Raw genomic sequence first — 14240 nt, 5'->3', positions numbered from 1 at the left:
GTTGTAGGAAACTACACAAAAAACGCTTAAACATTCACCAACACGCACACTGACACACGAACAAATTGTTAAAACTATTCGCTAATATGAAGTGTATGGGAATTTGTGAAGAGAAACATTAAAGTGGGTCAAAATTTTGGAATTTCTATTGAAATTGGGAAATGAGGGACCAAATAATAATAAGGATTTTATTTAGGCAGGACACCGAACCGGGATGCACAACTGTCCACTTTTATAAGGAAAACTAAAAGGATTTGTATATAAGGAATTTCTACCTTTTGGAAAATACCTTTCTGGAAATTCGTACTAAAAGAGTACGAAAAGTACAAAACTGTACTGAAGATTAATTATTTTGTTTTAGACAAATTTGGAACAAGAGTCACTGATGGAGTGCAGGGTTTTCAAAAATTCATAGAACTAAAAACTTAAAATTAGCTATGATAATCAAGGTTGGAAAGTGAATATGAAGCTGGGTTTGGAAAAGTTTACTTAGTGTGCGAACTGTAGTAAATTTGGAACAATATGGTTTAGGGTGAACTGATGATGATGAAATATTGAAATTGGTGAGAATCGGTCAAACCTAGATATAGCTCAGTTATCTCATCAGTCCAAATGACCTGAATTTTTGCACATCCAAACGAATTCAGTCTGGAAGCAAGTACATCAAATTCTGAAAGTCGGATAAGATATAGCTATAGCTTCCATATATATGTTTCATCTTATTTGGCGCATTATGTCCCTCACAGGCGTAATATGCACTACAAAACAATGATCTTTGGAAACAGCTCTGAAATACCTCTGTCAAATTTTATCGAGATTGGATCAAATTTGGATGTAGCTCTCATATATATCTTTATTCGAGATCAGGTTTATTGTGCACCAAATGGCTAATATCAGCCCAAATGAAATGAACTGAATCTTGGCAATTCCGACTGAATTCATCCTGGAAACAAGTACTTCAAATTTGGTTGAAATTGGTTAACAGATAGCAATAGCTCCCATATATATGTTTTATCCTATTAGGTGTTCGAGTCCCTCACATGCGTAGTATGCACTCTACAAAAATGATATTTGATGATGGCCATCAGATACTGCTCGGAAATACCTATGCCAAATTCTATCGAGATCGGTTCTGATTTTTATATACCTTCAATATACAGGGTGAGATAAAAAACTGCAACAAAGTCAAACGCCATGGTTTTCTTTTTTTTTTTTTTTGAATGAACGCAAATAGTGTCGGAAATAGCATCAAATTTTAGAATAAGTTTAGATTTGTTCGTATTGGTCACCTTCGGCACGAATTATAGCCTTCAAACGGCCCATGAAAACGTCACACGCTGCCCGAGTGTTGCTCTGTAGTATTTTGGGCCATTTCCGGCGAAGCGCTTGCTTGGAGGTGATTGACACTTTGGTATTTTTTAGTGTCAACCATGCTTTCCAAAATTCTCCAGACATAATAGTCCAACGGATTGGTATACGGAGATTTTGGTGGCCATTATGCGCTGGAAATGAAGCGAGGAACCTCCTTTTGTAACCATTCTTGGGTGGCGCGTGCTGAGTGCGATGGTGCTGAGTCCTGTTGGAATGTCCAAGGTCTGCCAAAATGTTTTCGTGCCCAAGCCCTTAATACACCCTCCAGAATATTTTCGCGATAATATTCGGCATTTATTCTGATGACACGGTCGATTAATACGAGCGGAGAGCGACCATCGGCTTTTATGGCGGCCCACACCATCACCATGACCGGCGCTTGAGTTCTGGTGGCCAACCGAAGGTGCACATTTTCAGCTGACCTCTTTGGCAAGTAAACACGATCATTTTGTTTGTTTACAAACTGCTCGATAACGAATGTTTACTCATCGGCGAAAACCAAATTCGGCAGTTCAGCACTTTTGGCCAAGTGAAGCAACTTTTTAGCTCTTTTGAGTCTATTTTCTTTCGGTTGCGGTGTAAGTTCTTGCACATTTTGAATTTCAATGACTTTACGCCGAGCTCATGTAATATTCGGCTCACGAGGCATTTTTCGGCCACTGCGACGCGGATTTCGCTTTTTTACTTTTTGAACTGTTTCTGTTGATGTTGCTGTTACCTTTATTCACATTTAAATGCTGGAGAGCTCTAACGATAGTCACTTGTGGTTTTCCAGCCAAATATAAAGAAATCACACCATTACACTTGAATTCCATCACGAATAACTTTTTTTCTGGAAAATTCTCACCAAAATGCTTTTGAACGCTTGTAAACAATATAATGAGCTGTCACTGGAATAATTTTAACAGCTGTCGAACGAGTGACTTAGGAATGACAGCAGTTTTTTCATCTCACCCTGTAAATCTTCATCCGATTTTACGGTTATACGTAATATCTTCCCAAATTGGATAGATTTTTCATATTCAAACGAATTTTTCCATTTGGTGAAACTCGGTCCGGTATATGTATAGCTCCAAAAATATTTTGTAATATAATTCTTATCGAAGTCTTATCATGCACTATTCAGCTATGTAATTTGGTAGTAGAGGTACAAAAGCCACAGTCGAAGTGGTTGAAAATCATTTCAGAGTTGGATATATTCCCAAATTGTGACTATTCTAAAGTCATGATACGCATTCAAGTAAGAATCATAGTTAATACGATCTTCTTCACGTAAATTCTGAATACAAACTTTTTTCTTACGGGAGCTCTACCATAACACATTGTGGTGTAGGGTATCATATAGTCGGCCCCGCCCGGCTTTTGACCTTTTCTTACTGTTTTTTAAATATATTTGTTCAAGGACTATCAAAGCTTTAATAATCGTAGATTCTTTTAAATATATTTTTCCAGGACTTGAACTATAACCTTGGGTTTTTCACATATTCTTTATTTTCAGGACTATTAGAGATATATTTGTCGAATTTTTAATATATTTATTCAAGGACTATTACATCTGAGATTATTTGAGGTATAATATAACTATCAGAGCTACAATCGTGAATTTTATAAATACATATTATTTCCTTTGATAATTCGCCATCACGACCCATTCGAATGTATTTCAAAACGTGGGTAATCACTGCCATTACTATGTGGATGGCTAACACAATGGCGGAATAAGTGCTTACTCACCAAATGAAGGAAAACCTAAATACTTCGCAGGGATGCCGAACATGAAAATAAAAGTCTGGGCGATAATATATATTTATTTTCATATCGTTTACTTTATCTTCATCTTCATAAATTAGAAACTTGAGAATTCATTGTATTTATTTGTTCATCTATCTTGGCATTTTCATTTCTACCGCCCTATACATTCAAATCTCGCCATCTCTATTTAGAACACTTGACAAATGACTGGTTCGTCCCACCATTTTGTTATCGGGGTGTATTTGAATTGTAGGGTGTAGCATTGTGATGGCTGGCATGTGATAAATGCATTTCTGCAAGGCGAGCATCATGCATATGTATGTAAATATACATATTTGCACACTGGCGCACTGACAGCCAAATGCATATTAAAAATTGAAGAGTATTTAAGTAGTGGTTAGGTGTTGGTTTATATTATCGCTGGCACACAAATCACAAAAAAAAAAAAAAAAACACAAAATGCCAACCAATCAAAACTTGTCACTTGTTTTCGAACGAGGAGTTAGTCATGTGCGTAAACGGGCGAAATGCGAGTGCGAAAAAAATTGAATTATTTTTTCATTATTCTTTTGATTCTTTGATCATATTATAAATGGTGATTTTTTGTTTGTCTTTTTAAAAAACTGGGTAAAATAGCTCAAATAATCTTCAAACCTTAAATAATATGGACTGTACTATCTGTTCAAACAAAGATTCCAAGCATTTTTATACCCTCCACCATACTATGGAGGGTATATTCATTTTGTAATTCCGTTTGTAACTCATCGAAATAATGATCTTAGACCCAACAAAGTATATATATTCTTGACCAGCGTAAAATTCTAAGACGATTTATAACCGTCTGTCTGTCTGTCTGTTTTAATCACGCTATCTTTCGAACGAATTGAGATAGAAGGCTAAAACTTTGCACACATGTTTGTTTTTCCAGTAGGCAGGTCAAGTTCGTAAATGGGCCATGTAGGTCCACATTTTCATATAGCCCCCATATAACGGTACCTCCCGATATTCGGTATTTGATGATTTTACCGACATTATTAACAGGAATTGTTTCATATTTGGCATTTGAAGTTCGAAATGGATACTACAGCCTGAGACAGAAAATTGTCAGTGCAAGTCCACGTCTTCGTATAGCCCCCATACAACGGTACCTCCCAATATTCGGTATTTTGATGATTTTAGCGACATTATTCACCGGAATTGTTTAAAATTTGGTGTTTGAAGTTCGATATGGATACTACAGCCTAAGGCAGAAAATTGTCTATGCAGGTCCACGTCTTCGTATAGCCCCCATACAACGGTACCTCCCAATATTCGGTATTTTGATGATTTTAGCGTCATTATTGACCATAGTAGTTTCAAGTTATGTTTTTAAAGTTCGTAATGGGAACTACAGTCTGTGACAGAAAATTGCCTATGCAGGTCCAGGTCCTCGTATAGGCCCCATATATCAGTACCTCCTTATATTCGGTATTTTGACGATTTTAGCTACAATACTCACCGAAATGGTTTGAGATGTCGTATTTGAAGTTCGTAATGGAAGCTACAGCCTGTGACAGAAAATTGTCTATACAGGTCAAGGTCTTCGTATAACTCCTATATAACGGTACCTCCCTATGTACGGTATTTTGATGATTTTGGCTATATTTATCAGCGTTTATTTTAAGATCCGAATTTGAATATGGTAATGGCTTGTGACAAACAATGCCTATATAGGTGCACGTCGTACAGGCCCTAAAATAACGGCTATATTCGGTATTTTAAAATGTTAACAGAATTTTTGGCGAATGGTATCTTTTTCAAAAATTTTCAAATTCCTTCTAAATGATGGAGGGTATTCAAAGTTGGGCCCGGCCGAACTTACTGTTTTTTTACTTCTTCTAATTTTTTTTTATTTTTGAGCAATACGTTCCTCTTCACTCCTTTTAGTTTTTATTGGCCTTATACGATTTTAGCTCTGATAAACCTTCAAAAAAAATTCATTAAAAATTTACGATTTAATTTTCTTCTATAAAAAGCCCTTTAAAATCCAAAGTCATACCTTTATAATCTTCTAACAAATTCTTTGACAAAAGAAAATATCTACAAAAAAACATCAAAAAAGTCTTATGCAAGCCACACACGATACAACCGTTGTTACAACTTAGAGGGTAGCAAAGTTGTATGCTTCGGCCACAACCGATACAACTTTGTGTACTACCTCTTTGTACACCTTCACTTTTCGTAGATTTTATTCGAGTAAGATGGCATCGGAAAAAAATCATTTCTATAATTTGTTCAATAGCCTTTATTTCGTATTAATTTTTGAAATTCCATTTTATAAATTAAAATTCAATTTTATATGTACACTAAAATCACACATTTGATTGGATTTCGTTTTGTTTTGATGTGTGAAACAATGGTGTTGCCTCTTTGGAAATAAACACAAAATGAAATTGTATGCGACATGCCCACTAACGTTACAATCGGTTGATACAACATGTCAAATATCAAAATTTTTTGATTTTTCGTACCACCGGGACACTACTTCGTACAACCGGGCCACAAACGATACAATCTCTCCAAGTTGTACAACCAATTGTATCGTGTGTGGCTTGCATTAAAAAAAAAAAACAAGTAACAAAACATTGAGTTCGGCCTTTCCAAACTTTTAATAACCTCTTCTTAAATACAAAAATTGAAACAATTTCGTGGGTAAATGTGACTATGATTATTAAAATACCGAGTTTCGGTAGGTATCGTTATCGTTGCTCTCTAACGTGAACCTAAATTTTCAATGTTCTGCCGCCGGAGCAAGAACTCGATATGAACTACAAATACCAATTTTTAGACAAATCCGTGGGAAAATGTGGCAAAAATCATCAATACACAGGTACAGGGAGGTACCGTTAAATGCGGGCTTTACAAAAACGTGGACCTATACACACGATGTTTCGCCAACGGAGCTAGAACCCAATATTACCTACAAATACCAAAATCCGTAAAAAAAATCAAAATACCGAATATCAGGAGGTACCGTTATATGGCGGCTATTCCAAAACGTGGACCGATAAATCTCATTTTCAATACCAACCATCCTAGACACAATACAAATTGTTGTACTAAGCTCTACCTCAAATAATGTGGGAATCGACTTAGAATTTAATGCTGATCATGACCACTTCCTTGACGTCGGTCTACGCTACCACTATCAGGGTAACATTTAAATTCTGGAGTGCTTTAACAATAGCCACTTGTGGTTTTCCAGCCAAATATAAAGAAATCACACTATCACGCTTGAATTCCATCACGAATGACTTTTTTTCTGTGAAATTCTCACCAAAAAGCTTTTGTACACTTGGCTTAGTAATGACAGCAGTCTGAAATTGGTATCAGTTTTTTCATCTCACCCTGTATATACATTATGGGGTCTACGACGAATATTTAGGGATGTTAAACGTAATATACCCTCCTTTTCAAGGTGGAGGGTATAATTAGATAGATATCCGACAGTTCTTCTTATATTTTTTTATTTTTTAATTCCTGACTGTAGTTTCATAAAAAGTAGATTGTAACTCTGGTTGTTACCTTGAAAAGTTTAAAATTCAGCTCTTTTCAACTCTTTAGCAATTTTGAGTCTATTTTATTTCTGTTGCGATGTAAGTTCTTGCACTTTTTGGAATTTCAATGGCTTTAGCCCGAGCTCATTATTTCAATATTTGCCGAATGGAATATTGCGATATGTTCAGCTCAGAAGACATTTTTCGGTCACTGCGACGCGGACTGCGACGCGAACTATTTCTGCTGATGTTGCTGTTTTCTTCCGTCTACTTCCTTGACGTCGGGCTACGCTACCAGTGTCACGGTAACGAGCGATGGTACGAGACATAAAAGTTTTATTCACATTTAAATTCTGGAGTGCTCTAACGATAGCCACTTGTGATTTTCCAGCCAAATATGAAGAAATCACACTATCACGCTTGAATTCCATCACGAATAACTTCCTTCTCTATGTTACAAACAAATGCACAAAGACATAGTACCCTGACCGCAGTATGGTGTAGGGTATAAATATCACAAAATAATAAGGAAAAATATTCACATTTTTATTAGCACCTTTTTTCTGGATTTTATTCTTTTCTGCCAACAGGCCATTCTGAATTGGTACGAATTTTCAAAATCCGACCAGCCGTTCTTAAATTACAGGCGGTCTAACTATCATCCACTTCGTTGATATATGTGATTGTATATATTTTGCTATATTTGACATATCATATATTGGATAACGGGAATTTTCCTATTTTTTCACAATAATTGTGGTCTATTTTACCCGCTAAATATTATCGGATGACCATCCAAATTGGTAGCCCAAAACTCTAGCTCCATGTTAAATTTCGTGTCGATTGGTCTATAATTGCGACCACTCAACCCCTAAATATTTTGCAATCACCTTCCTGCAATAGGCTTCTATACTGACCATAACCACACCTCCGTGCAAAATTTTGTGAGGATTGAATCATAATTGCGACCTGTAGCGTGATTACAAATTAGCATGTTCAGATGGACTGACGAACGGATGAACATACGTACCTAAATCGACTCAGCTTGGCGAGGTAGAAAGATCCATATATACATTCTTATGTGCAGAACCAATATTTCGAGGTGTTACATAATTTTTGGCCAAATCAATCTTGTAGTATTAGTGTTTAAAGAAATATTCCTTAAAAGTCCTTGCAGAATATATATTTTAAAATCTTCCTGACAGTCCGTCGGAAATATTCTATTAAAAATTAACGATTATATGTTTAATATGTCGTTCTATGACAATACTTGACACCTCTGAAATAATTCATTCTCCCTTCTTATTTCCAGATAACATTGAACGCCCCAAGTAGACGTAGACTAATTTTTGTAAAAATTCCCTGCCGTCATTTTTATGAATTATGACAGCTGAAGTTATGGCAGCAAATGATACACACTGGGATCCGGGTAAGTGACAGCACCAAACACCCCTAACATATATACAATACCTTCCCTTTTTTACAATTACAGCTCTTTCCAAGCTGATAGCATCGCTTAAAGAAGCTGAAAGTCTTTCCAATGACCAAGAAATTGATTTTCTGCAGACGCTGCTGGAGTCCAAAGAATTGAATGCTTTGGTCAACGTCCACAGTAAAGTGGCCAAGGTGGGGAAGGATGATCGCCTGGCACCCATTCTATCAACATCAGGGATGGTAGGAATTTGAAAAAAAAGATGTCGCCCCTTTTTCTTTAAATTAATGAGAAATTTGTTTTTCTCTCCCTCTCTCTCTCGTCCCTTACTTTGAGTAGATAATGTGTGAAGTACTGGAACAATTATCACAGCAATGTCACCTGAACGAGGATTGCCGCGAGGCATTTCATCTACTACAGAAACCGCATTTACATGTGAGTGTTTTGGCTTTCCACAAGATTTTTCGTTTTAATTAATGTGCCCTTCGATTTTCGTTTTCCATTTATTTTATGTTTTTGTTTTTATTCCATACCTTCTAGAGTCTTCTTTATGCCCACGATGCCATTGCTCAAAAGGACTTCTATCCACATCTTCCCGATTTACCCATAGAAATGGATGAAGATGAGGAGACCATTAAAATTGTTCAATTGGTTAAAAGTAATGAACCCTTGGTAAGTCCTGCATGAATAGAACTTGCGAAAAAAGTTTGGGAAAATAATAGGATATGGTTGGGTGGAAAGGTATTCAGAGTTATTCTCTGTCACCCGAATATGGGGTCATATATACAAAACGTATTGTATTTCATATTTATATTCATAAAGTTTTTGTTTTTGTTCATTTAGGTAAATGTCATTGACATGACGGGCACAGTGTTTCAAATGTATCGGAAAAAATAGTTTTTTTTTTATATTTTTTTTAATATTAGGACAAATTTCTAAAATACATAAAGACTAGGGAGAGCTAGTTTGGATCATAATTTTGAGCGAATTTCACTCCCTACTCGAATTCGAGCAGGAGTACTCCTCGAAGTGTAAAGGAATCAAGAGTAGCCTACGTTTCAATGCCACTAGAATAAGAGCGTGTAGGCATTTACGATTTCCAAAGAGAGTAAAATCTGCTAGTAATCGAGCACATTCTACGAACCAACACCAAACGCGATTAAGAGCACTGAAGCCAATCTATTTCGAACATTTTTACTCTCGCTCCTATTTTTCGACGGGGCGTAATTCACTAACGTTCCCACATGAAACAACAGGGTGTAGAGTTATTTTCATGTAAAACTCCTTCTCTTCAAGCATTCTCTCTCCAGTATGTTTCGCTCGCGAGTAAAAAGGAACAAATCTGAGCTCTGGGTAAAACTAATTTATGTATATAAAAGAGTAGAGTAATGAGCGAATGACTAATTCATCAACTCCCAGGCGAAATTGCTGAAGCTAAAATCTTGAAATGTTCAATGTTGGCGTGTAGTAGTAATTTAAGACTGAGTTCTTGGAAATGCGAACTATAAGTGTACGAAAAATTTAATTCATTTTATTAGCCGAATGGATACAGTTGATATTCTGAAAGATGAAATGAGGGTCACCGATGCTGTGTAGGAAGATGTATTGAAAGTTTTTTTTTGGAAATTCGAATTATTATTGGACTAAGAATCACTACATTTGGTACCATTTGGCATAAGAAATAAGTTTGGGAAGTAGTTGATATACGGAATTGGGTTTGAAAAAATGTACTAAGTATAAGAACTGTACAAAAACGTAAAAAATTTGGTACAATTTGGGTTTGGGGATGGATGAAGCCGGAAATTTGAAATGTTGATTTTGGGGTCAATGTTAGAGTGTAAGATTGTGAATAGAAAGTGGTTTTGGGAAAAGGTACTTAAAAAGTACGAAAAGTACTAAATATAAAATTTAATTTTGAGGTCACTTTTTGTGAGGAAAGACGTACGAAAAGTACTATATATGATATTAAATTTAATATTTGGGGAAGGAATATAGTTGGAAATCCAAAATTTGGAATCAGGATATTTTTTGTTGTGTAAGATTTAGGATTTTAAGATTTTTTGGAAACTCAATGTGAGTTGGGGTTAAAATATGGAGATGATTTTGGAAATATGTAGTAAAAAAGTATGAAACGTATTGAATTTGGTATTTGGGGAAAAAATGGAGTTGGAAATCTTAATCATGGAATATCGAATATCGAAACTCGAATCATAAGTGTACCAAATGTACTAAAATTCACTTAATTTGGTATCATTTGGAAATATGTGAACGGCAGAAACAGAAACTAGAGATTTTTTTGTAAATGTGTGCTAAGTGAAATAACTGTACTTAATGGTACTAAATACAGTACAATATAGCTTTGAGTGAAGGGATAGAGCTGGAATTTTGAAATGTTGGTATATAGGTTTTTTATTGGTTTACAGGATTAAAAAAGTGGTGCTTTTGGAAATGCATACTAAAACAAGTGAGCAAAGGCTATAGTCGAGCGGGGCCGAACATGTGATACCCTACAACGCTACAATATGTTCCAAGCCCCATTCTATTCAAATCCATTTTGGAAGATTTCGTCAAAGAGCCCTGCCCAGATGTTACCCTAAGGTTTTTGACCCGGGGAATTTGGCCAATATTTGCGCACTCCGTCGTTTTGTTAGGTATTTGAAAAAATTCACACTAAAGTTGTGGTCCATTTAGCAGCTAAATATAAACCAATGGTCATCCAAAATGCTGGACTTCTTCCCTGTCCTTAATTCTATTTTAATGCAAAATTAGAGCGACTACAAAAATTAAAAAAAAAATAATATTTTTAGTCCATTTCAACCTCTAAATATACAGGGTGAGATGAAAAAACTGCAACAAAGTCAAACGCCATAATTTTTACATTATTTTTTAAATTTTATTGAATGAAAACAAAAAGTGACGGAAATAGTATTAAATTATAGAATGAATCTAGATTTGTTCGAATTGGTCACCTTTGGCATGAATTATAGCCTTCAAACGGCCAATGAAACCGTCACACGCTGCCCGAATGTTGCTCTGCAGTATTTTAGCCCATTCCCGGCGAAGCGCTTGCTTGAGGTGATCGACCCTTTGGTATTTTTAGTGCCAACCTTGCTTTCCAAAATACCCCAGACACAAAGTCCATCGGATTAGTATCCGGAGACCTTGGTGGCCATTGTGCCCTGGAAATGAAGAGAGGAACTTCATTTTGTTACCAATCCTGGGTCCTGTTGGAATGTCCAAGGCTTTAATACACCCTCGCGGTATTATTCTGATGCCACGGTCGATTAATACGAGCGGAGAGCGACCATCCGCTGTTATGGCTGCCCACACCATCACCATGGCCGGCGCTTGAGTTCTGGTGGCCAACCGAAGGTGCACATTTTCAGCTGACCTCTTTGACAAGTAAACACGATCATTTTGTTTGTTCACAAAACTGCTGGACAACGAATGTTTTTTCATCGGAGAAAACCAAATTCGGCGCTTCACTTTCACTTTCGGCCAAGTGAAGCAACTCCTTAGCTTTTTTGAGTACATATTCTTTTTCTTGCGGTGTAAGTTCTTGCACTTTTTGGAATTACAATGGCTTTACCCCGAACTCATTTTTCAATATTTGAAATATTGCGATATGTTGAGCTCACGAGGCACTGCGACGCAGGTTTCGATCAAGTCGCTTCTTTACTTTTCGAACCATTTCTGCTGATGTTGCTGTTTTCTTCCGTCCACTTCCTTGACGTCAGGCTACGCTACGAGTATCACGGTAACGGGCGATGGTACGAGACACAAAAGATTTATTCACATTTAAATGCTGGAGTGCTCTAACGATAGCCACTTGTGGTTTTCCAGCCAAATATAAAGAAATCAGACTATCACGCTTGAATTCCATCACGAATAGCTTTTTTTCTGGAAAATTCTCACCAAAATGCTTTTATACGCTTGTCACTGGAATTATTTTAACAGCTGTCGGACGAGTGGCTTCGAAATGACAGCAGTCTGGTTTGGTTACAGTTTTTTCATCTCACCCTGTATGCTCACCCTTTGAAATATTTATTGGATATTTGTTTAATGGATATTAATATGAAAATGTTATGGCAATATATTATGGGAACCAAAAGCTATCAAAACCGTTTCGAAACACTGTGCCCTGTCGTCATCTTTGCATTCCCTTCAAATAAGTCATCTATTGAATTGCTGGTATCCGATTTTTTTGATTTGTTTGTTTATTTCTACACATTTCTATTGGGGTTTTTGAGTTTTCTTTCCCCCATTCAATAGCATCGTTGTCACCATTATCGCTATCATTGGCAGCTACAGTTTTGTGTCATTTTTAAGTTCGATTTTTCTATTTTGTTTTCTTTTGTTGATGTCTCTTCGCTTTGCTGTCACCAGCTGTTATCAAATGCTTTCAATCGTTGCCTTCCCCAACAAGAAACGCCAACAACAGCAGCCAGCAACAACTTCCCATAGTTTTCCGACAAACAGCTGACCCAGCGCCCTCCTCTTTGATTGATGCACGTACCTCACATACCATACATCATGGAAACATATTGACATACACACACACATTGCCATTCATGCAAATATTTCTATACAAAGTTTGACCCGACATCATTCAACTTGTCTCAATTAATACACAATTGTGGTCCTTCGATCCTGAACTTCTTATACACGACAATATAGTTGACGCCTGGCGATAACGTGTTGATGAGATGAGAGAATCTTGTTGTTGGGTCATCATCATCATCGTGCAGATGGTACAGTGACATGGGACCAACACATGTTGTGTCACTTGTTCACATAATTGACCCATTACCTCCCTCTCTCACTCGCTCACTTTTTCTCATCCTACCTCCCTTGTTCATAGTGTGTGGTTTCTCGAATATGTGTGTGAAATGGGGTAAATAATTGATTGCCCCTCCTCGCCTACGCTTTGCCCACCTTTCATTTGGGGTCATTCTCGCATTGTTCGATGCCAGTGCGAGTCGCATCGCATTCGCAATTGTTTAGCCGTGTTAATTAATTAGTTCAATGTGTCACGGTGTGTGTGAGTATTTTATGGCACTTTTATAGTTTCAATTTTGTTCATGTTCTGACATTTATCGACATTGCCAATAGCATTCAGAGGTTAGGTTCATTTGTTTTGCTTTAGAATTTAATAAAATTGTTGCAACTATGCCAGTGGGTGCTGTTTGCAGAAAATTGTGACTTGAAAATTGGATATTATTAGGGTCAGTCGTTTTTCGGTTTTCGTGAAAGTTTCGATCTAAGCTAAATGGAAATCTATGTTAATAAAAGAGTAAAGTGATTGACTGACTGACTTAATGATTCATCAACGCCGATATGAAACGGCTGAAGCTAGAATCTTCAAATCTTAGGTGAGGGTTACTCTTGGTCCGAAGGTATCAGATAAGATAAGGCTGGGATTTTGAAATTCGTACTAAAACGGTACGGAAAGTACTAAAATATACTAAACATGGTATACTTTGTATTTGACGAACCTGTAGGACTAGAACTCTCTTTGAAATGGGGGTCACTGATGGAGTGTGTAATGAATGTAGGGTCGATGTAAGGAGGTACTTTTAGAAGTATGTTCTCATATATACGAAAAGTACTAAACGGTACTAAATTTGGTACAATTCGAATTTGGGGGAACGAATGGAGTTTGAATTCTGAAGTTTGAAATGAACATTTCTGCTTAATGTAGGATTGGAATGTGTAGGTAGTTTTCGAAATTTTTACTTATGTGCACGAAAAGTCCTAAATGGTAATAAATTTGGTACAATGTCGATTTGGGTGAACCCATAGAGCTGGAATGCTGAAACTTGATTCCTATTAGTTTGTATTGTGTAGGCTGTTAAGGAAATTTGTACTTATGTGTACTAAATTTGGTACAATTTGGATTTAGGTGAACCGAGAGCGCTGGAATCCTGAAATTTTGAATTAAGATTACTGTTGGAGTGAAGTATTGGGTTATGTAGGAAGTTTTGGAAATTCTTACTTATCTGTACTATATGGTACAATTTAGGTAACCGATGAGAATGGAATGCTAAACTTTGGAATTGGGATTACTGTGGGAGTGTAGGGTTGGGGTATATAGGAAGCTTTGGAAATTCATACTTATCTGTACTATATAGTACGAGAACTAAAATTTG

At 36.6% G+C, this 14240-nt stretch overlaps 1 protein-coding gene across 12 annotated transcripts in view; it reads left to right on the top strand.

Annotated features, from left to right (window-relative positions):
- The window catches only part of LOC101889795 (MAGUK p55 subfamily member 7), a 49167-nt gene that overhangs the window by 21665 nt on the left and 13262 nt on the right, over positions 1-14240 (top strand). For all 12 annotated transcript variants that reach the window (XM_059120517.1, XM_059120523.1, XM_059120520.1 and 9 more), the window contains 4 exons: positions 7972-8088; positions 8152-8333; positions 8431-8526; positions 8632-8763. In XM_059120517.1, the coding sequence (XP_058976500.1) occupies positions 8043-8088; positions 8152-8333; positions 8431-8526; positions 8632-8763 (456 nt within the window). In that variant the 5' untranslated portion in view covers positions 7972-8042. The remainder of the gene's footprint in view (positions 1-7971; positions 8089-8151; positions 8334-8430; positions 8527-8631; positions 8764-14240) is intronic.

The sequence above is a fragment of the Musca domestica genome, unplaced genomic scaffold (genome assembly GCF_030504385.1).
Source record: "Musca domestica strain aabys unplaced genomic scaffold, Musca_domestica.polishedcontigs.V.1.1 17, whole genome shotgun sequence".
In the NCBI taxonomy this organism is placed as follows: domain Eukaryota; kingdom Metazoa; phylum Arthropoda; class Insecta; order Diptera; family Muscidae; genus Musca; species Musca domestica.
Note: the sequence above shows the minus strand (reverse complement) of the source record. Positions and strands in the feature narration are given on the sequence as shown.